Here is a 24,413-nt window from a genome sequence, read left to right on the forward strand (position 1 = left end):
ATGAATGATTTCACATGTGCTTCTAAGGTGTTGCACCTTGTTCCCCAGGCAGAGAAGCAGATCTTTAACATAAGGTAAGCAGAGATTGATCCTGATAGTGCTCACTGATTGTGACTTTTCCCTCAACTTGGATGAGAACACCTCTCTTCCCTTGACCGCGAGCAGCCCGGTCGGGAGCTCGGGCTTGTTCTTCCAAACCGTGCCGACCACGGTGATCTTCCTCTCCAGGAGTTGCCGCGCGAGTTCGTAGGAGGTGAAGTAATTGTTGCATGTGACGTTACGGCCTTGCAGTCCCTCCGTTACATCGAGCACTACCCGCAACCCCTGGTTCCGTTCTGGGCAGCCACGCCACCCACGCGTCCGAGACCTCTCGCATGACCGCCAATTTGTCCGTGGCTTGTCCGTGGCTCGTGTGGAAGAGTTTTAGGGGCATCGTGGCACGAAATATCGCCCGTCCGCTCTCGGCGTCCCACAGGCTGGCGGCGGCCTCGCCCCAGGACCTGTACACGCCCGCTAAGATCAGCAGCCCTACGTAGGCGCGCAGGTCGGTTTCATCCATCCCTTTCCATTCGCCGCCGTATTTTCGACGACCCTCCCGATTCGTCATCTCCAGGATGATGTTATCTACCTTCGGCGTGAGGCTAGGTCACCGGCGCGGGACGTCGCGTGCATCGTGGGGCCCGGGGGAACCCCGATGGGCGTAGCGGCGGCGCTTTGAGCCGCAGCAGCAGAGGAGGAGGAGGAGGAGGAGCAGCAGCAGCCCTCCTCTCGGCCGTACGCCCTCGAGGACCATGTTATTTCCCCGTTTCTTGACAGGAAGGTCTCTCTTTCCACGAGTCCGGTGGTGGTGCCGTGGTCTTGTCCTTCTTCTTCTTCTTCCAAGGATGACGAATCTGCAGCAGCATCACCCACTGGGTCTTCGTCGTTGTCGTCGTCTTCGTCTTCGTCTTCGTCTTCGTCGTCTTCGCCGTCTTCGTCGTCTCGGTCTTCTTCTCGGTCTGCTTTTCTGTCTGCTTCTCGGTCTTGCTCTTTCGCGTCCTCTTCGGGTTCAGAGGATGGTTGCTGGGAGAATAGCTGTTGGAGAACCTGTTCTCTGGTGAAACGCGCCTGACGTGACATCGTGACATGGTCAGGGAGGGTGGCACACGGAGAATGGCACACCGGCTTCTCTGTGGGTCTAATATACCCCCCGAGATTACAATTGGAATCAGGTGTGGGTCTCAATGACCCCACAGAGCAACACAGCGCCCTCTCTGGGGGTCTAAATGACAATCCATTGGTCTCAATGACCCCAGGAGAATTGGATAATGACAATCCTTGGGTCACCCTAACCCTAACCCTGACCGGCCAGGGCTTGCGGATGATCGCACGCACGCACGCACGCACGCACGCACGCACGCACGCACGCACGCACGCACGCACGCACGCACGCAAACACACACACACAGACATGTCGTGGAAATTTCTATTTAATCAAACACAAAGTCATACAATTGTCTCTCGGTAAGTTCAATTCTAACATCTGCAGATGGACTCAATGTACACTCATCAGAAGGACATTATACAAAGAGCAAAGACCTAGAGGAGAATCACTATTTTTATACATTACAAGCCCCTCCCTGAGAGGAGCAGAAGGTATTCCTTAACTCCATTGATGTCTGATCAGGGTGGGCAGACATCCTGTCTCCATCTCTGTCCCAGACTCCTGGAGTGACTTCTGGTGTGAACCATCTGTCTCAGAGAGCCTTATCTTCATTTACAAGACAAAAGACCCCAGTCCTGTATACAAGACAGAGATCCCCGCACCCATCTACTCAGACACCTTGAGTGACCCCTGCAGTGAACCATTTGCCCAGTGACACTCAAAGGGAGGAAGCCATAAACATCTAAGTTCCTTGAGCAACACCCATAAATCTTAAGTTAACTCACAGAAACACATTTGTTCATACTTCTTCTAAATACATGTCTGTTCTTTCATTAAACATTACACAAATGCAGAAATTCCCAATACAAACACACACACACTCTGGGTCAATCCGACCCAGGAACAACACAAGGGTTAACAAGTGCTGCGAATGGAGTTCGATTTTTTGTTTCTATATTTGGATGAATGCGGTGACGACAGTGTGACAAGATGCTTCACTGAGTCAGTCAGCCACAACACACAATGAGTCAAACTGCAGATTTATGGATTTTATTCAAAAAAAGTGGCTTAAGTTTCATCCAGCAAAAAGGTAGGAGAGTCAGAAAGTACAAATGCATCATGTCTTTGTCTAGATGACTGTAGATAATGATAATGTAAGACAATACAAGTATTCTTCCTGCGTTCCTTAAGAGTAGCAGGGGCCTGCTCAGGCTGGTTGTGAGTGTGGTTAGAATTTGTTGTCAATGAGGAAGTAGCAGTGACAGCTGCAGGAGGGCCGGCGAAGCGTGGCAACAGAAACTCTGTGTGCAGGTAGGCAGCATAAAGCCTGATCACAGCACCGATCTGCTCTATTACAGTGACTGTCTGCACTTGGACAATGTGTTGTTAATCACAGAACTGGTCACATAGTATATGTTTCATACATTAAATGCATGAGAATGTTCTTTTCAACATTACACATGCAGCTTTCATAATTTTTATGAAAGGATATTTGTTTCTGCTTAAATATGGTGGATCTACTTTTAGCTGTGTTTCCCTTATCTACGCTCATACAGCCTACAGCCTGTTATCGTTTAGTGATACTGACTTTGTTTGTGTAAGATACTCAGATCAGCCCCAGCCTTAACACCAGGTTAACATGGTTCTAGTACCATTATATATTGTGTGTGTGTGTGTGTGTGCGTGTGCGTGTGCGTAATTGTAACAGTAAATAGTTAAGAGTTTTAATGTTTTCTGACTGGTGCGTTATTACCAAGGAATTGTTTACCAAAATGCATGTGTTACCACCACCCTCTCAGGTGCCACTATGTACCTGGTAACCATGACTCAGAATGACTTAGTCATTTCCTTTCAAGCTGCCTTCATAAACTGGAAAGTACAGGCTTAGATTAGGCCATATCTTCATTTCGGTGAGACGATACCCGGTCAGAACGAGGTACAGAAGCAAAATTGTAACAGTAACAATTGTGATGGAAATCTGGAAATACAAGAGGCTGGAAACACCAAATTTGTCTTTGTGTATTTAATAGGGGCTGTCTGCAGAAAGGATCAACACAGAGAGTCACAAGGATCTCAGAGTGAAGATGCAGGACACTCAAATGCAAGGATCTTATATAGGAGGACTAAGGCTATCTCTCAGAACCAGTTCAGACTGGTTCTGTAGGCGCAGGTTGAGAGAGGAATCTAAACACAGACAACTGATTTACATATGTTTCCTTTGGAGATAAGCAGACATACATTCAGTTCTTTGGAGAGTAAATAAGTGGCTAAAGGGTCTGGCAGTTTTCAGGTCAACACAGTTCAGACCATAAAACAGCTCAGGTCATAAAGTATTTGGACAGTTTGTATATGTATGTAGATACAGGTCATAAAAGTCTTTAGACAGGGCTGCAAAAACTTACTTTCCAACTACAAAATAGTTTTTCAACCACACTTAGTTAATTTTTCTACTACATAGTTCAGAGTTATTATGTTTGCTGACTGGTGCGTTATTACAAAGGAATTGTTTACCAAAATGCATGTGTTACCACCACCCTCTCAGGTGCCACTATGTACCTGGTAACCATGACTCAGAATGACTTAGTCATTTCCTTTCAAGCTGCCTTCATAAACTGGAAAGTACAGGCTTAGATTAGGCCATATCTTCATTTCGGTGAGACGATACCCGGTCAGAACGAGGTACAGGATTTCAAAAAACTAATCTGGAAAACTACATCAGGAAGTAATGTAAGTTAGATATGTATCAGACCCTGCTGTGACAAGTATAACTGGGTGTCATCCGCATTGCAGTGGAAATTTACTGAGTGTGTCCTGATAATGTTTCCTAGTGGAAGCATATATAATGAGAATAAAATTGGGCCAAGCACAGAGCCCTGTGGAACATCGTGGTTAACTTTGGTGCGCACAGATGACTCGGGTCGTCTCGTCGTCGTGGTCTTCTTCTCGGTCTGCTTTTCTGTTTGCTTCTCGGCCTGCTTCTCCATCTGCTTGTCCGTCCGCTTCTCGGTCTTGCTCTTTCGCGTCCTCTTCGGGTTCAGAGGATGGTTGCTGGGAGAATAGCTGTTGGAGAACCTGTTCTCTGGTGAAACGCGCCTGACGTGACATCGTGACATGGTCAGGGAGGGTGGCACACGGAGAATGGCACACCGGCTTCTCTGTGGGTCTAATATACCCCCCGAGATTACAATTGGAATCAGGTGTGGGTCTAAATGACCCCACAGAGCAACACAGCGCCCTCTCTGGGGGTCTAAATGACAATCCATTGGTCTCAATGACCCCAGGAGAATTGGATAATGACAATCCTTGGGTCACCCTAACCCTAACCCTGACCGGCCAGGGCTTGCGGATGATCAAACGCACGCACATAAGCACGCAAACACACACATACAGACACACACACACTCTGGGTCAATCCGACCCAGGAACAACACGAGGGTTAACAAGTGCTGCGGATGGAGTTCGATTTTTTCTGTATTTGGAAAAAAGATTGTGAAACTTTATGATGCGGTGAGGACAGTGTGACAAGATGCTTCACTGAATCAGTCAGCCACAACAATGAGTCAAACTGCAGATTTATGGATTTTATTCCAAAAAAGTTTCATCCAGCAAAAAGGTAGGAGAGTCAGAAAGTACAAATGCATCATGTCTTTGTCTAGATGACTGTGGATAATGATAACGTAAGACAATACAAGTATTCTACCTGCGTTCCTTAAGAGTAGCAGGGGCCTGCATCAGGCTGGTTGTGAGTGTGGTTAGAATTTGTTGTCAATGAGGAAGTAGCAGTGACAGCTGCAGGAGGGCCGGCGAAGCATGGCAACAGAAACTCTGTGTGCAGGTAGGCAGCATAAAGCCTGATCACAGCACCGATCTGCTCTATTACAGTGACTGTCTGCACTTGGACAATGACGCCAACTCTCCTATTGTGGATCCTCATCCTAAATGCCCCGCTCGAGCCCTCAGGTAATTGTCACTGGATACTGTTACCTCCACTCAGCTCATTGGCTAATTAATAACTAAAGGCTGGGTTTATCCTCTCTCAAAGGTCTTTAACTGGTGTTCCTCGTCCTGTACAGCAAGTAAAATGTGTTGTTAATCACAGAACTGGTCACATAGTATATGTTTCATACATTAAATACATGAGAATGTTCTTTTCAACATTACACATGCAGCTTTCATAATTTTTACGAAAAGACATTTGTTTCTGCTTAAATATGGTGGATCTACTTTTAGCTGTGTTTCCCTTATCTACGCTCATACAGCCTACAGTCTACTGTTATCGTTTAGTGATACTGACTTTGTTTGTGTAAGATACTCAGATCAGCCCCAGCCTTAACACCAGGTTAACATGGTTCTAGTACCATTATATATATTGTGTGTGTGTGTGCGTGTGCGTAATTGTAACAGTAAATAGTTACGAGTTTCAATGTTTTCTGACTGGTGCGTTATTACCAAGGAATTGTTTACCAAAATGCATGTGTTACCACCACCCTCTCAGGTGCCACTATGTACCTGGTAACCATGACTCAGAATGACTTAGTCATTTCCTTTCAAGCTGCCTTCATAAACTGGAAAGTACAGGCTTAGATTAGGCCATATCTTCATTTCGGTGAGACGATACCCGTTCAGAACGAGGTACAGGATCTCAAAAAACAGCAAAATACTTTTTAATTACTACAGAAGACAGTCTGGTCACAGGGGCATGGATTTAGTTTTAGGTGACTTTCGGTGAGAATAAAAGAATATATATATTATCATGTTATATAATCTTAAATACACCCATCTGCTTTCACTTCTTCTGCATGTTTTCAGGTAATTGTTGTGCAATAATGCATTAAATGTGATACCATAAAATGGTGTGCCTTTCGGCATTCAATAAATTTGGTTATCAAAATAAAATATTAAATATTAATATTGTATTATTAATATTAAATAATAACTTTAATTGATTAAAGTTACCTCGGGGCACCACCCTTCAAAGGAAGGGAAAAGATAGCCAATTTATTTATTAAGTCTCATAAAAGTACTAACTACAAATTTGGAACTCTGATTATCAATTCAATTAATAACTATAACCAAAATTACCATATAGATAGTTAGCTAAGTTGAAGGATATAGAGTTCTTGACAGTGTAGAGGTTGGCAAAATTCACTTATGCAACATTAATAAAAAAACATTTATTATGAATATAATAAAGTATAAAAACACAAATTACTAACGGTGTACTTACTAAACAAAGATAGGTATGTGAGTATGCATGTGTGTGTGTGCGTGCTTTCAAAATGGCGGCTGGCCAAAATGATAACACCCTTCCCCCCTATTGGAATGTTTACGACCTGTAGAGATAATTAGGTGAAGAGTTATGCGTGTGTCTGTGTGTGTGCCAAATTAGAGAAAGTTACTAGATGCATGCAAGGAAGGACTGAAAAATAACTTGTAACCACAATATCACAGCAACATGAATCCAACTTATAAACATCACACAGAATCGAATAAACAGTCTTTGCTTAGCCTAGTATAATTATTAAGCCCAGTTGTGTTACCCGTCCGTGGAAAGGGGAAAAAGAGTTGCTGTGCAGTTCGCAGTTTTGTGAAGTCGTCTTGCTGGTTTGTGGCTCCTGCCTTTGTGGTTCTGTTGAGCTGGGCAGCTCAGTTGCTGGTTGAAGTTTTCCTGCAGGACATCGTGTCGCTGCTAGGACGTTGGTAGAGCTTGGGTTACGAGGAGGTTTCCTTGGTGAGATGAGCTGGAAGCTGCACCCTTGTGCTCCTCTCGAAGAGTTGGATGGAAAGAGAAGATGTGAGCTGGAGAAGCCAGGCTTCTTCCCTCGGCGATGCAGGGAAAGAGGCTCGACAGCCTTCTCTCCGTGAGGGATTGTAGAAAGAGAGATAGAAAATAGGGGGAACAGGCCTTATATTGGCCCGGCGACCTCACAGGTCATGGGGTCCAGAGTGACCAATGGGAGTTGAAACCTGTGTCCCTGGGGGGATTTTCACACCTCTGTGTGACATTGCCGCACCCTGGGAGGCCTTGCTCTGGTTTTCTCCAGGACAAAGAACATGTGCCCAAGGCTTTTGACTACCCATGTAGGCCGAAGTGTGGTCTCACAAAAACCAGGTCCCAACATAATCTAATAATGATTTTTATTTAACCCAATAAAATGTTTGTATGTTGTTACTGTTACATTTAAAAGCTTCTTGCACATACCAGATTATGATTAAATTGTGTTTTCCACATTAATAGTGTGGTCTGTCTGTGAGTTCCAGCTGTATGCTTTATATCCTTATATTTGGTTTGTGTTCCAATCCGGACTCTATCAGCTCAAATTAAATAAAGTTGTAGTCCGAACAACATGCAGAGGGGGTATGTTTTCAGCCCTCGATAGTATCTGCAGGTATTCCCTTCAGGCTGCTGACAGATCAAACAATGTAGAGCAGCATGTATAGTCCTATAGACTCATTGCTCTGACCTCATATGAATATCAATATTTTCAACAGAACAGATCTGTCATCTGGTCTATGCAAAGTGGAAGGATATTAATAGAGAAACAGAAATAAACCTGAGAGTGTGAAAGTAACAGGGGGATGGGTTAAGCAGGGTCAACAGAAAATCCCATAATAACTATTATTGTAAAGAATAGTGTGTAGACCTGCTCTATATGAAAAGTGCTCTGCGGTAACTTCTCTTATGATTTGGTTATATTTGAATGAAATCGACTTAACCTGACTTACAGCACAGGTTCATTCAATCAATCAATCAATCAAATTTTATTTGTATAGCCCATATTCACAAATCACAATTTGTCTCACAGGGCTTTAACAAGGTGTGACATCTTCTGCCCTTAACCCTCAAAAAGAGTAAGGAAAAACTACAAAAAAATCATTTTAACAGGGTAAAAAGAATGTAGAAACCTCAGAGAGAGCCACCTGTGAGGGATCCCTCTCCCAGGAGGGACAGAAGTGCAATAGATGTCAAGTGTAAAGGAGAACATCATCAAGATAAGGGTATTAGCAGCATCGATAAGAATAAACATTTTGAAGCATAACTGAATGTCAATGAATTGATGGATTATTGTCAGTAATGGTCGAGTATCTGAGGAGAAATATTATATATCAAGCAGTCCTGCTGCAATCATAGTCTATGGTCAGCAGCCAGCAAGATCATGATCCACCATCAAGATCGGATGCCACTATAGTCCACAGTCATTGTCCAATGCCGCCATTAGGATCCACCATCAGCTGCCACCTCGATCGTGGTCCACCACCATTATCAGATGCCAACACGATATAGGATCCGCCATTATTATCACGATCAGCCAGCACGATACAGAATCCGCCATACTGGATCCACCATTACGATCACGATCTCTGATACGCGATCCACAAATCATAATCCACGATGTGGCAGCAGCCCTGGATCTGCGGCAAAGGGACTCCGGGGAAGAAGTCAAGTCAGTAACATGTATTGATGAGGTATGAATTTCTTTGATGTGATAAGGATTGAGAAGAGGAAGGAGAAGCTAGAAAGAGAAGCTCTGTGTGGCATGTGTCCCCCGACCTTCTAGACCTATGGCAGCATAACTAAGAGCAGGTCTAAGACAAGCCTGGACCGGCTCTAACTATAAGCTTTATCGTAAAGGAAGGTTTTAAGCCTACTCTTAAACGTACAGATGGTGTCTGCCTCCCGAACTGAAAGTGGGAGATGATTCCACAGGAGAGGAGCTTGATAGCTGAAAGCTCTTGCTCCTACTCTACTTTTAGAGACTTTAGGACAAGTAAGCCTGACTTCTGGGAGCGCAGTGCTCTAGTGGGTTGATAAGGTACTATCAGCTCTTTGAGGTATAATGGTGCCATATTATTAAGGGCCTTGAAGGTGAGGAGGATAATTTTAAATTCTATTCTAGATTTAACCGGAAGCCAGTGTAGTGAGGCTAATACTGGAGAAATGTGGTCTCTTTTCTTGGTTCTTGTCAGGACACGTGCTGCAGCATTTTGGACAAGCTGCAGAGTCTTTCACGACTTACTACTGGAGCCTGATAATAAGGAATTACAATAATCAAGTCTGGAATAAAGTTCTGCACAGGCCATTGGCTGGGACAGCCTCTCAGCTTCAGAATTTGGGGTCATTCAATATGCATGTTGTGTACTCACTCTGTTATCAGGTACTATCGCCAATAATGAGTACACAGGAGAATTGCTCATAAACCTGTATTAGTTTTTACACAGAACGGAGGATTGCAACAACGTCAGCACGTAACATAAAAGGGGGCGTAACAGTATCCGTGAAGGGACAAACTACAGCTGTCAATACACAACATATCCCTTCCCCTTTACTTTTGATGCTCCTTTAACAAAAATAAACATTTTACCGTCTCAGTATTGTGATGGAAATTCATCTTGAGATTTGAAATAATGAAATTCTCAGACTGGAGTTGCCTTTGAGTCTTTATAATAGTAAGCTCTGCAGAGTTTACACAACAAGCACGGGTGCTCAAAATGGAACTGGCCGCAAGTTCACAAAAGCCAGAACTTATACAAAGAGGCGTTTCATAAAACATAATATGAAAAAAGACATGAAAGACATGAGATCATCTGTGTCTGTCCGTCTGCTGTAGCAGTTTGGAAGAAAAACATCACCAAATAAGGGCATGCACCCTGTTGATCAAGGTCATAGCAGTGAGACACCACCAAATAAGGGTTCCATCCTGTCAGGTAGACAGTATCACAGCAGTTAGACACCTGGTCAGGGGGATTTCCAATACCTTAGACACTGGTCAGTTGAATTTTCCACTACACTTCCCCCTTTGATCATCAATAAAAATATGATCACTAACGTGTCTTCAACCCTGGTACTTTGCGTACGTACAGGATCACATCCACCATGGAGCGGTTCTAGAACATCGATGCATGGTGGGGAGGTGCAATAGGTAGCCGCTGCTGTTTTTGTGGAAAGAAAAAAAGTTATTTTCCTGTAATTGAGCAAGCATTTAAAATGAAAATGGAAGGAAATCAGGTCAAACAACATCATCATCTCATTAACCATTATCAAAATTTAACATACTGTATTGATTGGCATAAGTAACTCATATTAAAATGTAATAAAATGTTAAATGTCAACATACAGTATATCTAAGGTTGAAAATATCCAGTAAAAACTTTTTTAATTCTTGCTTGGAAGTAAAATTGATTCAGTATGTACAAAGTTGATAAAGTAACTCACATCAACCTTAAAAAATTCACAGAGATTCAAATTAAAGCATCATAAAATATGAAGTTGAAAGGATAATTGCAGTAGCTGTTTTTGTCTAGTGAAATCACTAAGAAACACATAAGCAAGCTGGGGGGAGAAAATAACATAAAAAACCTAAAATTGAGTATCATCATCAGAACCATCTGTGCTGTCAGTGTCCAGGTAGGGAGGGATGGGGAATAAGTTACGGATCAAGGGGACCTGAATTACTTCTCTTGTGTCTAGTCAAATTTGCATGTGCTGGATGGTTCTGAGAGGACACTGTAGGAAAAGACAGTTCGTTAGATCATCAGAGACTTTTACAGGAGTGCATCTAGACAGAATAATGTGAAAACAATAATAGAGGAGATCATGAATAACACGTATAGCGAGCCTCTCAGGCCACACAACCCTGGATGTCGAAATGGATGCCATGGCCTGTCCATGGTCTCAGTTGTCAGGCAGATTTCTTCTGTGTTGTGGCAGAACGCTCATGTGGTTAATCATACAACACTCTCGGTGCTTCTCAACCTGTGGAAGTATCAGTGTGTGTGCTTTGAGTTGAAGGCGTCAGCTGGTCAGATGGAGCTGGTACTCATTTGCAGTGGCTGGCGTGGATCCAGGTGGCTCTTTCAGCAACTTTCACTGCTGTGTGGGTTGTGAGCAGTACCTGGTAGGGCTCTTGCCACCTGTTTCCTGATGTCTGAAAGAGAAGAAGTCGGAAGCGGAGAAGACGGAGGATCCAGACCAATGTGGGGAGGAGTTGCAAAAAGAATCTCATAAGGTGAAAGATTAGACCTGGTTCGTTTTCTCATCCTCATGTACATCAGCACCAGAGGCAGGACTTTTGTCCATGCAAGACCTGTGTCTTCACAGCATTTTGCAAGTTTAGTTTTGAGTGTGCCGTTCTCTCGTTCCACAGTTCCACCACTGGCTGGATGATATGCACAGTGTGTTCGCACATCCATAGTTAGATGAGAACCGAGTTGTTTGACAGCTTCGTTTACGAAGTGTTTGTAATTGTCACTGGAAATTCTGCTAGGAATTCCCCATCGTGGAATAATGTCTCTTAACAATGCAAAATGGCAGACAGAAGATCTGTGATGAGACCGTGGTGTGCTATCTTTTTACCAGAAGATGTGAGGAAGTTTCTGTGTTGCCAAAGGGCGCCAAAATCATGAGTTACACCGAACGCATATCTGGAGTCAGGGTAGACTGTGAGTGTTTTACCAGTAGCCAATTTGCATGCTTCCGTGAGTGTGATGAACTCTGCTGCCTGGGCTGAGTCTTTATAAGTCTTTATAATAGTAAGCTCTGCAGAGTTTACACAACAAGCACGGGTGCTCAAAATGGAACTGGCCGCAAGTTCACAAAAGCCAGAACTTATACAAAGAGGCGTTTCATAAAACATAATATGAAAAAAGACCTGAAAGACATGAGATCATCTGTGTCTGTCTGTCCGCTGTAGCAGTTGGAAGAAAAACATCACCAAATTAGGGCATGCACCCTGTTTATCAAGGTCATAGCAGTGAGACACCACCAAATAAGGGTTCCATCCTGTCAGGTAGACAGTATCACAGCAGTTAGACACCTGGTCAGGGGGATTTCCAATACCTTAGACACTGGTCAGTTGAATTTTCCACTACAGTATCTTTTCTGAAATGTCTCTGCATCAAACACACCTTTTTTTTTTTCTCTTTTCTTTTCGATATATCACAATGTTATTTACTGTATTTCTTACTTCTATAATGAACTTTTAACAAACTTGTTTTGGCTATAGAACTTTGCCTAAACTCGGGAAAGAGGGTAGACTACCTCAATTCCTCGACTAAACCCTGGGGATTATTCTGCCCCAATGTCAAGGGTTAGTCTCTACTCTACAATGTCAGTCTATCAGGAGGCCATCTGTCTCTTCTGGGGTAGGTATGACCTGTAGCAAGTCAGTCACATTGTCTCTTGTGGAGGACTGTATGACTCCTGGGGTCTCATTTATAACCGTTGCGTACGCACAAAACGGGGCCTGAAACGTGCGTACGCCACTTCTCACGCAAACGTTGGGATTTATAAAAACAAACTTGACGGGAAAATGTCCGTATTTCCACGCAAACTCTGACCCATGCGTACGAACGTTTTGGAGACGGGAAAGTGGCGACGCAGACGTGAGGTGGTGAACTGAAGCAGATTATTGATCCACTTCATCATTTACACTAAAACCAACAGCTTTAGTTGTGCTCGCGCGACATATCTGTTCCACACAAACCTTTTAATTAAAAAATATATAAAACAATTTACAGCAAATTACGTTCAGATTCCATTAAACAGCGGAGTTACAGAGCCGAGTCATTAACAGTTTTTATCTTCTAACACTGTGCGTGTATCATCAAATCACTGCAGTGAACGGGACTGTGCCATCAGGCGCACAGAGCACGGAGCGCACTGGAGATCACTTACAAGAAATGAAGAAACTTTCCAAATAATATCCCAGAGTGGAGGTGAGGATCTACTGATGTGAGGGAATCGGTCCGATGCTCTAAATAAATAAATACTGCCGTGACACTGGTGCGTGATTCTGCGTGATGGATGCACGCGAATGGAAGGATGAGGAGGAAACAAGGGTTCAGCGATGTATGATCAGCTGATATAGATTCTATAGATCTGTGATCTGTGATCTCTGAGCTGAACTGAGTCCAGTATCACGGTTTTATAAATCAGAATTTTCTTTGGCGTACGCCATTTCCGGCTTTTGTGCGTACGTACACTTTTAGTATGAATCCTACGCACTGTTTTATAAATGAGACCCCTGGTCTGGGAGAAGTGATGCCTCGGGTAGGCACCTGATCAGGTGTGCCCGGAACAGTGTCCAGTCCTGAAGGTTGCGTCAGGGGTTCTTCTGGGGATAGATGCTGTTCCTGGTTGGCCTCCTGCTCTGGAACAAGGGATGGTGGCTCAGGTGAGTCATCATGGGAAGTGTGGAGCAGTTGATCGATGTGTCTTCTCCAGATGAGGTGATTATGTGTTTCAACTGTGTATGACACAGGGCCTGTTTTTGCAACAACTGTAGCAGGTATCCACTTTATCCCTTTTGGTATAGTTCCAGGCAAGAACCATGTCTCCAGCTGTGAAGCTCCGGAACTTTGCTTTCGCTCGTCTCTCCATTTGAGCTCTCTGTTGTAGGTGCACAAACTCTCTTGTCTTTTGAGTTCTCAGGAGGTCAAGTCGAGTGCGAAGTTGTCTCTTGAGCATAGCCACGGCAGGAGACACCTTTGTCGTAGCATGAGGTGTATTTCGGTATGACAACAGGAAAGCACTGAGGCGCCTGTTGAGGGACTTGGTACCTTGAGAGGACATGAGAGCTTGCTTCATGGTCTGTACAAATCTTTCAGCGAGCCCATTGGTAGCTGGGTGATATGGCGCAGACTTAAGGTGCTGAATACCGTTCACTTCCATGAATGTCTTGAACTCTTCAGACCCTAGTTGCGGACCGTTATCACTAACAAGCTGTTGTGGAAGACCAAAACGGCTGAAGATAGACCTTAGCTCTTCAATGGTTCTCTCTGAGGAGGTGCTCTTCATGACAGCAACCTCAGGCCATTTGCTATGGGCATCGACTACAACTAAGAACATGCAGTTCTCTAGTGGTCCAGCAAAGTCTATGTGGACTCTTTGCCATGGTTCTTCAGGCCAGTCCCATGGATGTAATGGAGCCAGCTGTGGGAGGCTTCTTACTTTCTGGCAGGCAGAGCATGACTTTGCTTTCTCCTCTATAGCTGCATCCAGGCCTGGCCACCAGAAATTACTGCGTGCGATTTCTTTCATTCGCACCACACCACAGTGTCCAGAGTGGAGCTCGTCCAGTACTTTCTCTCTTAGTGGCGGCTGAATAATGACACGATAACCCCATAATAGGCATCCAGACTGGACTGAAAGCTCATTTCTTCTTACCAGGTAAGGCTTCAAACTCGGTGTCACCTCTCCTTTCCTTCCCCGAGCGACTATGTCCATAACCTCAGACATGACCGGGTCAGTGCGTGTGTGCCTCCTCACATGAGTCGAGGTTATAGGAGCAGCCGCCACATCCTTAAAATAGAAAATCTCAGCCTGTGTTCACTCAGTGTGCATGACAGGTAGCGGGAGCCTTGAGAGCCCGTCAGCATTCCCATGCTGGTCCGACTTCCTATACTTGATGTCATACTGGTGGGCAGACAATAACAAAGCCCATCGCTGCATACGACTGGCTGCAAGCGACGGGATGCCAGTATGAGGACCAAAGATAGAGGTGAGAGGTCGATGGTCTGTCAGTAGCGTGATTTTCCTGCCGAAAAGAAACTGATGGAATTTCTTCACCCCAAACACTATAGACAGTGCTTCACGCTCAAATCTGTGCGTAATTGCCTTCTGCTTTACTCAGTGTCCTCGATGCAAAGGCAATTGGTCTCTCTTTCCCTGATGGCATAATGTGTGACACTTCTGCACCCACACCATAAAGTGAGGTATCACATGCCAGCTGAATTGGTAATGTGGGGTCAAAGTGGATTACGGCCTCAGATTGAGAGAGAGCTATCTTCACTTCTTTAAAGGCTGACTCACATTTGTCCGTCCACTTCCAAGTCTTGGTTTTATTTAGAAGCTCATGCAGTGGTTTCAGCTTATTCGCAAGGTTAGGCATGAACTTTGCATAGTATGTCAGCAAGCCAAGGAATGACCTCAACTGACTCACATTCTTTGGGGATGGAGCATCCACAATAGCCCTCACTTTTGACGGTGCCTTGTGGAGTCCAGTGCTGTCGATTACGTGCCCCAGGTACTCGACAGAAAGCTTGAAAAACTCACATTTGTCTTCCCGGACTCTCAGACCATACTCCTCCAGTCTTTGTAGTGTTGCATCCAGGTTCTTTAAGTGTGAGTGCTCATCTGGTCCCGTTATAAGCAGATCATCCAGGTAACACTGGACCCCTGGTAGCCCACTCAGAATCTGGTCCATTGCTCTTTGGAAAAGAGCTGGAGAGACAGGATGTGGGATCAGGTGATCTTTTACCAGAGAGTATCAGACCTTCTCTGCATAGGTCAGAACGATGTTTACATGTATCTCTCAATTAACCAAAATGTCCAACTATTCCTTTAACAGAAGCGTTTAAAGCCAAATATAAATACAGTATCTATTGTTAACTACATGGAAAACACACTCTGTTTTACCTAGAATCAAATGATAAGATAAATATTCAAGTGCTTACAGTAAATTTACCTATCAATTCTGATTCATGGGTGTATCAACGAGCTGTAATTTTAAAACATGATGTGAAGGAGACCACTGTTTTTTCTTGTTTCCTACACGGTCGATGTTGGTTTAATCTAATCTTGTTAATCTTTCACTAACCTTAATAACATATGAATCTTCTATCAACCATGACTGCAAATAACCGAGATGCGTCTTCCTCCGAACTGTGATTGGAAGGCAGTGCCAGAAAATAACGTATTTTCTTCTTTAATGTTGAGGCTGGAAGAAGTCGGTTACCAGTCAGGTTCAAGATAAACTCTTAATCATGAAAATTCGTACTTATTATAAAGATGTATAATGTCTGTTTAATCTCCATAGAAAGCCATGGAAACCATGGGTTTGAGGAGGCGAAGGACCATGAGGTGGTTCGCCCCGTCAGACTTCACACTGTCAGAAAAAGACAAGCAGAGGTATGGAACATTATTCTGTTTTCTGTGATACGTGTGTGATGTTCTGTCTGACTGTGATGTTGGTAAGGGGAACATTGAAAACTTCCTGAAAGCACAATTTCACATGTATTTTTCCACAGAACCTCAGACCACAGGTAATAAAGTATGGAATGACGTTGGGAGGAAAACATATTGAAATGCAACTAGGGAAAAATGAGTAAGTTTTTACACAGGCATGACTGTAAACTGTAAACTGTAAATTAAACGTTTATTTTGGTTATTTAAAAAGATAAGAAGTAAAGACAATGTTTTAAACAATGCTTCAGTGCAACTTCCTGGTTTTACTTCAACAAAATAAATTTGTGTTTCCAGGTCACAAAAATGTTGGTTATCATATCTGTAGCGAAAATCATATCTGTGTAAGAATACAAACACTGATGTGGCACAGCATGGCATGATGTCCATTCATTTTTATATTTTTTCATCCTAAGTGAATTACTCACCAAAGATTACACTGAGACTTACTACCACGAGGATGGGACTCAAGTCACCACAAGCCCTGATGACATTGTAAGTGTTTGCATTCGTAGGCAAGTTTCACTTCAACATTCATAATGTGACGTACTGTGAAAGTACAGACAACTGTGATTTCTCAATCAAATGTTTTAATGGTTTTAAAATGCTTCTAAAAAGATCACTTGAATGTTGTTATGTGATCCTTCTCGTTTCCCAGGATCACTGCTACTATCATGGGAGGATTGTGAACGACAGCAAATCATCTGTTAGCCTTAGCACTTGTGATGGACTCAGGTGAGCCCAACATTCAGCTTTACTTTTAAGTGTCATCATAAACTCAAAAGACATGCCACTGACATATAAGCATCCCATAATAAAACATAATTCACATTGCTAACAAAATTATTGCAGATATTTAACCACATTATTACATTTCAGTCAGACAACTCATGTTCAAACATTTATTGCAGCATTACAACAGGTTTAGTGTTTGGCGTCTAGGCTCCAACTTAATCACTCCCCCATATGATTACACAGGAATGATGGGAGTGATGAGCAAATACTTGTAACCCCCCGTTGGAGCCTACAGGTGGATGGTGGGGTGGTGGAGGAGCTGAAGTAACTGGTAGCCATACTGCTGCAGCAGTGTGAGCAAAGGGGATGATGGGAAATTTATCTCTGGTTAAATAGACCACCTGATAAGGTGGGTGTGTAATATAGATGGTTGTGGAGAGTGAGGTATGTCACATGATGTATGTCACATGATTGGCGCAGTGCAGCTCGAGTTGCCTGCCAGAACTAGCTCGCCGGCATCGCCACATTATTGGTTGTATTAAACCTCAAAGGAAGATCCCAAATTTCAGCTTCTATTACAGTTTTTTTCGATTGCATAAACACTAAAATCAAAAGTATTACACAATTATCAAAACCTTACACTCAAGGAGCAAAACACCGGTCCAGATTTGCACCACTATAAGCACAATGTCAGCTTCACACTTTTTGCAAAACAATACACACAGTGATTTGCAAAACACTAAACACACTTGTATACATTAGACACAGAAGTATATCAAGATGTCACTTCCTTGCAATTCCAAAGCACTGACACCCTCAAATGACCCCCTATGAGCCAGTTGGTTCAACACAGCCATCAGGTGCGCAAACACATGATTGCTTAATTGTAGACACACCAATCAGGTTTAAGCACTATAAAAATGCAGAAGGTGAGTTCACCTGTCTTCAACCAAAATGGAAGGAGTCAGAAGAAGAAGAAGAGTGAGGGTGAGAGGGGGAATCCACGGAGGAGGAGGAGGAGGAGGAGAAGGAGGAAGAGGAAGAGGTGAAGGCGAAGGCCGTGCCAGAGGTAGAGGCCGAGGTGGAGGTGGAGGTAGAGGAAGAGGAAGAGGAAGAGGAAGACCTAAAGCAGGAGGAGAACGTGCTCAAAGAAGAAGAGGACCAAATTTATCAAATGAAATTTGGGACATGTTTTGTTGTGATTCTCCATGTTAACATGTTGACTGATTTCGTTATATGGAGAGAAACAAATTATAATTTCATCAGTCTGCAGCATTGGTCTTGTGTAGTGTTTGGTGAATTTATTGTATATTTGCACTTTCTCTGTGTACTTCACTTACAGTACTCTAATCACTGAGAAGTAGAATTGCTAAAAGTGTTTTAGGTTAGCAACAGCAGTGTGTAACTGGTTCAAACATAATTAAGTCATATGAAACGTGTGTGTTTCATATGGTAACAAAATATGGTTTTGATAAATTAGTGTATAGTTTTTACAAGAGTGTTTAATTTTGCAAAGGATCTGAGGTGTTCTGCAAATTGGGTGTGTGGTTGTGCTAATTGTGTGTTGTGTTTTGAAAAACCGAGCCCTGTTTTAAAAATCGTGCTTAAGCAATCGAGAAAAACTGTAAGGAATAACTTAACAATGATGTTCCACATGTTTTAGTATGATTTGAACTGAAACTGTTTCGTGATTTTTTGGGCTTTAAAGGGCAGAAACGTGTAGTAACAAACAACGATGATAATGATATTATCAGCTTTGGGTTGAAACTTGACAGTAAACAGTAAATTGAGGAAATGCTGGCAAGTGTTTTTATCCAACTGGCAGATAAAAGTAATCTCCTTTTAGCTCTGTTTGGCTCTCCACCGACTCCTGAGGGATATATCTGTCTACTCTAAACACAGCTTCTTGTTTAAAGAATGACAGGGTGTTAATAGGACATACAGCTGTGGGGCCCAAAACCAAAACAGTAGGCTGAAAGATGCTAAAAGCCAAAATGTTAGAAAAGTAATAACAGGAATACAAAATTGAGTTCTTGACTCTTTCCAATGTTATACAAAATATTGGTTAAAGACGCTTTAAAATGCAACCGGCATCTGAAGTTAGCTAGTTAGCCTTGTGTAATATTCAAGCCTTAACATACAACACAGAGGCATTTTATAAAGGATCAAACAGAAAAAATAGGATCCGTCATTTCCACTGAATGAGGTGTGACTTAACCATTGGATTTGTTTTTACCTCAATGCAATTGCCCATAGAACTAAAAGAACTGGTGTGATCTTGGTTTAGGGGTTACTTCAGAACATCTGCCCAGAGGTACTTGGATCGAGGCCCTGTCAGGAGACGATGAGGGCGATCACGCTGTGACGACAATCACAGAGAAGAACTACACTCCTGCAGTGTGTGGTGTCACCAACACCAGCTGGAGTGACGACTTTGAACCCCCAACAAGACGCAGCCGATCCAGAGCAGGGGTAACAACATTACTTTCACAACACTGCAGCACTGCCATCATTCCGTCGAATAACTTGTTAAATGACAACAAACATTAACTAATATTAAAAAAGTATATATTCCTTTGCCCTCCAGGGTATATCGATTGTCCAGCAAGAGAAATACCTTGAGCTCTTCCTTGTTGCTGATAACCGTGAGGTAAGATACAATGTAAATGCGGAAACTTTAAATGATTCATTAAGTCAATGGGAAGTTAACATAATGCTAATGGTATTAATAGTTTTCTGGCTATTTTGGTGTACTTTTTAAGTTAGTAAGTCAATGATGAATCATCATTAATCATGGGGGTAATTCAAAATGAATCAACTGCAGAGAAACAGGATACGTGAGCTTGCTCTAACATGACGACATGATGTTTCAGTATGTGAAGATGAAGCGAGATATGACAGCACTGAGAAAGAAGCTATTTGAAGTTGTCAACTTTGTCAACATGGTGAGTCGGTGCTTGAGTATCTATTTTATTTCCTTTGGTGTCTTTAGCGTCCTTGGGTTCCTTGAAAGGCAATATGTTTCAGCCATATTCAGCTGTGATAATAATCCTATACGTTTCAGCATGAAATGAACATTGCAGCTGTTCCCTTTCTCCTGTTGTCTCTGTGGTGATCTCCTGCTGGTGTTTGCAGGCCTATAAGCCCCTGAGGACCTGTATTGCTCTGGTGGGAATCGAGATCTGGTCCAACGGTGACTTGATCAGTGTGACCCCCCCGGCCGAGGCCAACTTGAATGCTTTCATGAAGTGGAGGAACTCTGAGCTGGTCAAGAGGAAGAAGCATGACAACGCACATCTCATCAGGTCTGAACAGCCTGTAGAGACCAAATGTTCTCAAATGTGGGAAAAGGGGGGCAGTAAACTTTTGTTGCTGACACACTAACTCTGTGACGCAGTGATCACTGGGGTGGCTCTGTCCCCCTTTCACATCTAACTCTGTCCTGTCAAATAAAGAACTAAAAAGTCAAAAAAATATTTACTTAAAGGGGACATAGCATGCCCATTTTACCACAAGTTGATATGGTTCCTTGGGGTCTTAATGAAATGTCTGTAACATACTTTGGTCAAAATACCACAAGGATCACAAGGGGGGCTATGAAGACCATCATTTACCCCCGAACACCGACATTCAACGGGTACAACAACAAGCGGAGAAAGCAGAATCGCGGGCTGACCTTATATATACAGTCTATGGGGCTGACCAGCGGAGAAATGCACGTCCCGTGTGAACAGCCAGGCGGCTGCGTGCTGGAGAACGGCGCTGCGCTGCCTCGCAGCGGCACTTCCGCGTCCGGTGTACCCCGGCGTAACGAGTGGGGGGGCTCGGTGTGTTTGGCCGGTGTTACAGTAGTGCTGAACACTGCGGAAGTCTTCCACACTGCTGGCTGTATGGCGTTGACACAAATTCCAGCTCACGCATGGGAGAGCGAGCGGTCGCGCCCGAGCAGCTGCTGCAGCCTCCCAGTCCCAACAATCCAGACAAATGCCACATGTGAGTGAATCGCGGGCTGACCAGCGGAGAAATGCTCGTCCGTGTGAACAGCCAGGCGGCTGCGCGCTTGGGAACGGCGCTGCGCTCGCAGCCTCGCTGCGTCCGGTGTAAACCCGGCGTGACGGGAGGTGGGGGGTGGGGGTGGGCCAAGACCATGTAGGGAGACTTCCAGTGCCTTGTTACGACACAAAACCCAGGAAGCTCAATCGAGTCGCTCAAGCATGACGTTTCTGACTTAGAGGAACCATAACAAAACGCGTGAGTGTTTTTTTCCCAGAGTTTTTGGGTTGGTAGACATGCCAGATACCCACATTAACCTGTAGAAGCACTAACAAAGTGGAATTTGCATGCTATGTCCCCTTTAAAATAAAAGCAGTGATCTATGTCCCTGGTGTTGGGACATTGTGAAACAGGCTCTTGGTTGCTCCCTTTAACAAACCACAGCGGACATGTTTTGTTTTCTGGTTAAACCAGATCAGATCTCGGTGTACTGGAGGTTTTGAGTTTCCACATGATGCTTGTGTAATTTACTTCTATGTACAGATCAGGCTATTACTGACTCTTGCACTAGATACGATGTCACAAACCATGCCCGTTATGTTTCAAATTCAGATTTCAGAGAAGTTCAGATGTCTCAATATGTTGAACTAAGGTGACTCCATATAGTGTCAGTTTAGTTCACATTGACTTGACACGCCATTTTGTTACAATAAACGTGGACAAGTTGTTAAACTCAAGAACAAAATTATAATATAAGAAACCAGATAAAAGCCACAGAACTGCTGATGCCAGATTTCCTGTGAATAGAGAAGATTGTTAATATCTAAGTTTATAGTGTTAATGAAGAACTAGATGGATTGGAGAACTGTGTTGATATTGATATGTCACCATCAATAGTCAAAGTGTTTCTCCTCTTGTCTTTCAGTGGCATTGACTTTGAAGGATCAACTTTGGGAAAGGCTTATGTCGACCCTTTGCTCTAGTCACTCTGTTGGGGTGTTACAGGTGAGACAGGAAGTTCTATTCTGTTATTGCGATGGTATCATCTATATCATACACTTGGTAGAATGCAAAATTAGCAACCAAGGTATTTTCTCTGTGTATCAGTTAGAACCAGCTGAAATCTGTTAACTCCTAGTGCCTTGAGGATGAATCCTAATGAGCTGCTGATTCTCTGTAGCTGCACCGCTAACTCAATATTTTATAAATGAAATAATTAAAAATCTACTCAATGACTGGAATAAAATCTGTGGTACAAGGTACTTTTGCCCTTGCTTCACCATGAAGTTAACATTTGTGGTTTCACGTAAAATGCTTCTAACACTATTGGATGAATTTATGCGATATTTGTGTTCCCACGTCTAGACTGACGTGGGAACACAGGAACTCTAAACCAAAAAAGCCTCAACATCATGTGATCAGAAAGTCAGTTCAGCAAGTTCAACTGAGGAAAGAGATATGTTATCATGTGATAGCTGTCTGACCTTGGTGTAGTCTTTCTCTAAACAGATGTAAATTACTGATAAAAGCAACTACATTTTAAGAGATCCTCTCTCACAACTGGTGTTCTGTTGCCTCTCAGGATCACAATGACCAGGCCATTGCTGTGGGAGCTACACTGGCTCATGAGATGGGCCACAACCTGGGCATGCACCATGACGACTCCAGTGCCTGCTCTTGTTCTGCCGACAGCTGCATCATGGCTGGATCCCTCAGGTAAGAACAATCATTCAAAGGTGTCTGATAAAGGCAGATCAGACACAGACAGAGACCTTTAGGTTTAACAAGCACGTAATGACATCTTTAGAGCGCTCCCCATCTCAGCTTGAGGGCCACGGCTCGAGGCTACATCTCCTTTTAGAACTGTGAGCAGTGTGGTGGCATTGTGGGTAAAGAGGAAACCATGTGTTGACAATAAAAAAGAATGTGTTAAATGAAAGAACATATATTTCTGACTCTGCTGCAGCAATTTTGATTTTGTTACCGTCCACTCTCGGAGCAATGATCAACCAGAGGATCACTTTTTACATTTCTCAGTAGGAAAAGTCCATGTGTGAAAATAAATACTACTAATAACAGTTTTTCTGTATATCAGAGCCCTTGTATTATGCATTCTGACTTAAACGCTGTCACAAAAACTGAACTTTTCATCTCTTACAAGTCAAATGTTTGGTGAAAAAAACCCTCCAGAAAAGGATGCATCTGGATTAGATGACGGGGGTTAATGATTAGATGAAAAGATACATGAAGCAGAGACTGTATTAAACAGAGTTTATGTGCTGTTCTTCCTCAGCTCGTACATTCCTCGCACTTTCAGCAGCTGCAGTGGCAACAACTATGAAAAGTACCTGAAAGACCACAGCCCCAGCTGTCTGCTGGACAAACCAGACTACAGGACTGCCGTCTGTGGGAACGGCTTCAGGGAGGAAGGAGAGCAGTGTGACTGTGGCACAGTGGAGGTAAAGAACCAGCACTGACAGTGGAGTATCTACCTCAATCATCTTGTTGTCTCATCTTGACTCATTCCTGGGAGGAAAGCTGCCTGACATGCACTAACACATTGAAGGAGAGAAAGTCAGCCTTCTTCTAAAAGTGGCAGAAAGAATAATGTGAACTAACATAATAAACTGATACAGGATTCATATTTTTGTTTAGTACAAGAGCCTGTACACCAAGGCTCACAAGCAGCTTTATTTGATGAGGGTGTTATTCAGTTTATAAGCACACACACATATATATATATATATATATATATATATCAGCATGCTTACAGTGTAGACAGCGCTAAACACTTACAGTTAGGCCTCTTTACACACATTACATGCTCTTATTATTTTAGCAAGTTGCATTATGTTGGAATAAAAAGATTTTGACAATAAGGTAGAATTAAACTGACAACAGTTAAGTAAAACAAGTGATAACTTTCATTGTGAAGTAAATTCCTTGCTGAGCTGTGACCGGTGTTCAGACATGTCTTTGTCCTCCGCTGGAATGCTTGGTTGCCGCTGGCCACAACTTTTAAAAACTTTTCAAATTTATGGAACTGCACCGCAACCCCCCAAGCTTTTTTTTTTCTTTTCTTGGACCATATATATTATGGTGCAAAAACACAAACAGTGATAAGGGAACTTTATATCGCAAACAGTAATATAGGATCATATATCCTAGGTATGTTAGGAAGATGAAAACAAGAAATATTTGTCAGAAACTGTCACCATAGTGTCTACCAGGTCTCCTCAGTGCACCGCTTCACCTACTGTAGATGTGTTGTTAATGCCAGAGAGCCCGACCTTAAACAAATAGACACAAACACAGATGACTAAATGAAGCCACCACAACATGAGGCAACATGAGGATTTTTTAACAACATAACCGCCTCTGTCTGTGTTGTCTTTATAGGTGTGTACCAATCCATGTTGCAACGCTACCACCTGTGCTCTGAAGGACGGCTCACAGTGTGCCAGGGCATTACAGGGAATGTACGTTTTATTTTTATGGCACTTTTTTTATATTATAGTCTAAGGGGTTGCTGCAGCTAGAAACAGAAGCAGCTCTGGCCTTAATGTGAGCCATGTAAAT

The 24,413-nt window shown here is 43.2% G+C and overlaps 1 protein-coding gene across 1 annotated transcript; it reads left to right on the forward strand.

Moving 5' to 3' along the window:
* LOC118114559 (disintegrin and metalloproteinase domain-containing protein 28) lies at positions 1-24,413 on the forward strand. Its single transcript, XM_035165068.2, is given in 18 exon segments — positions 1-74; positions 1,667-1,839; positions 4,918-5,015; positions 5,017-5,104; positions 15,961-16,052; positions 16,172-16,248; positions 16,523-16,601; positions 16,765-16,841; positions 19,129-19,162; positions 19,164-19,313; positions 19,429-19,491; positions 19,715-19,786; positions 19,977-20,146; positions 21,760-21,801; positions 21,803-21,839; positions 22,417-22,550; positions 23,128-23,293; positions 24,234-24,413. Coding segments are annotated over 18 exon segments (1,749 nt in total). The 3' UTR covers positions 24,357-24,413.

The sequence above is a fragment of the Hippoglossus stenolepis genome, chromosome 9 (genome assembly GCF_022539355.2).
Source record: "Hippoglossus stenolepis isolate QCI-W04-F060 chromosome 9, HSTE1.2, whole genome shotgun sequence".
Classification (NCBI taxonomy): domain Eukaryota; kingdom Metazoa; phylum Chordata; class Actinopteri; order Pleuronectiformes; family Pleuronectidae; genus Hippoglossus; species Hippoglossus stenolepis.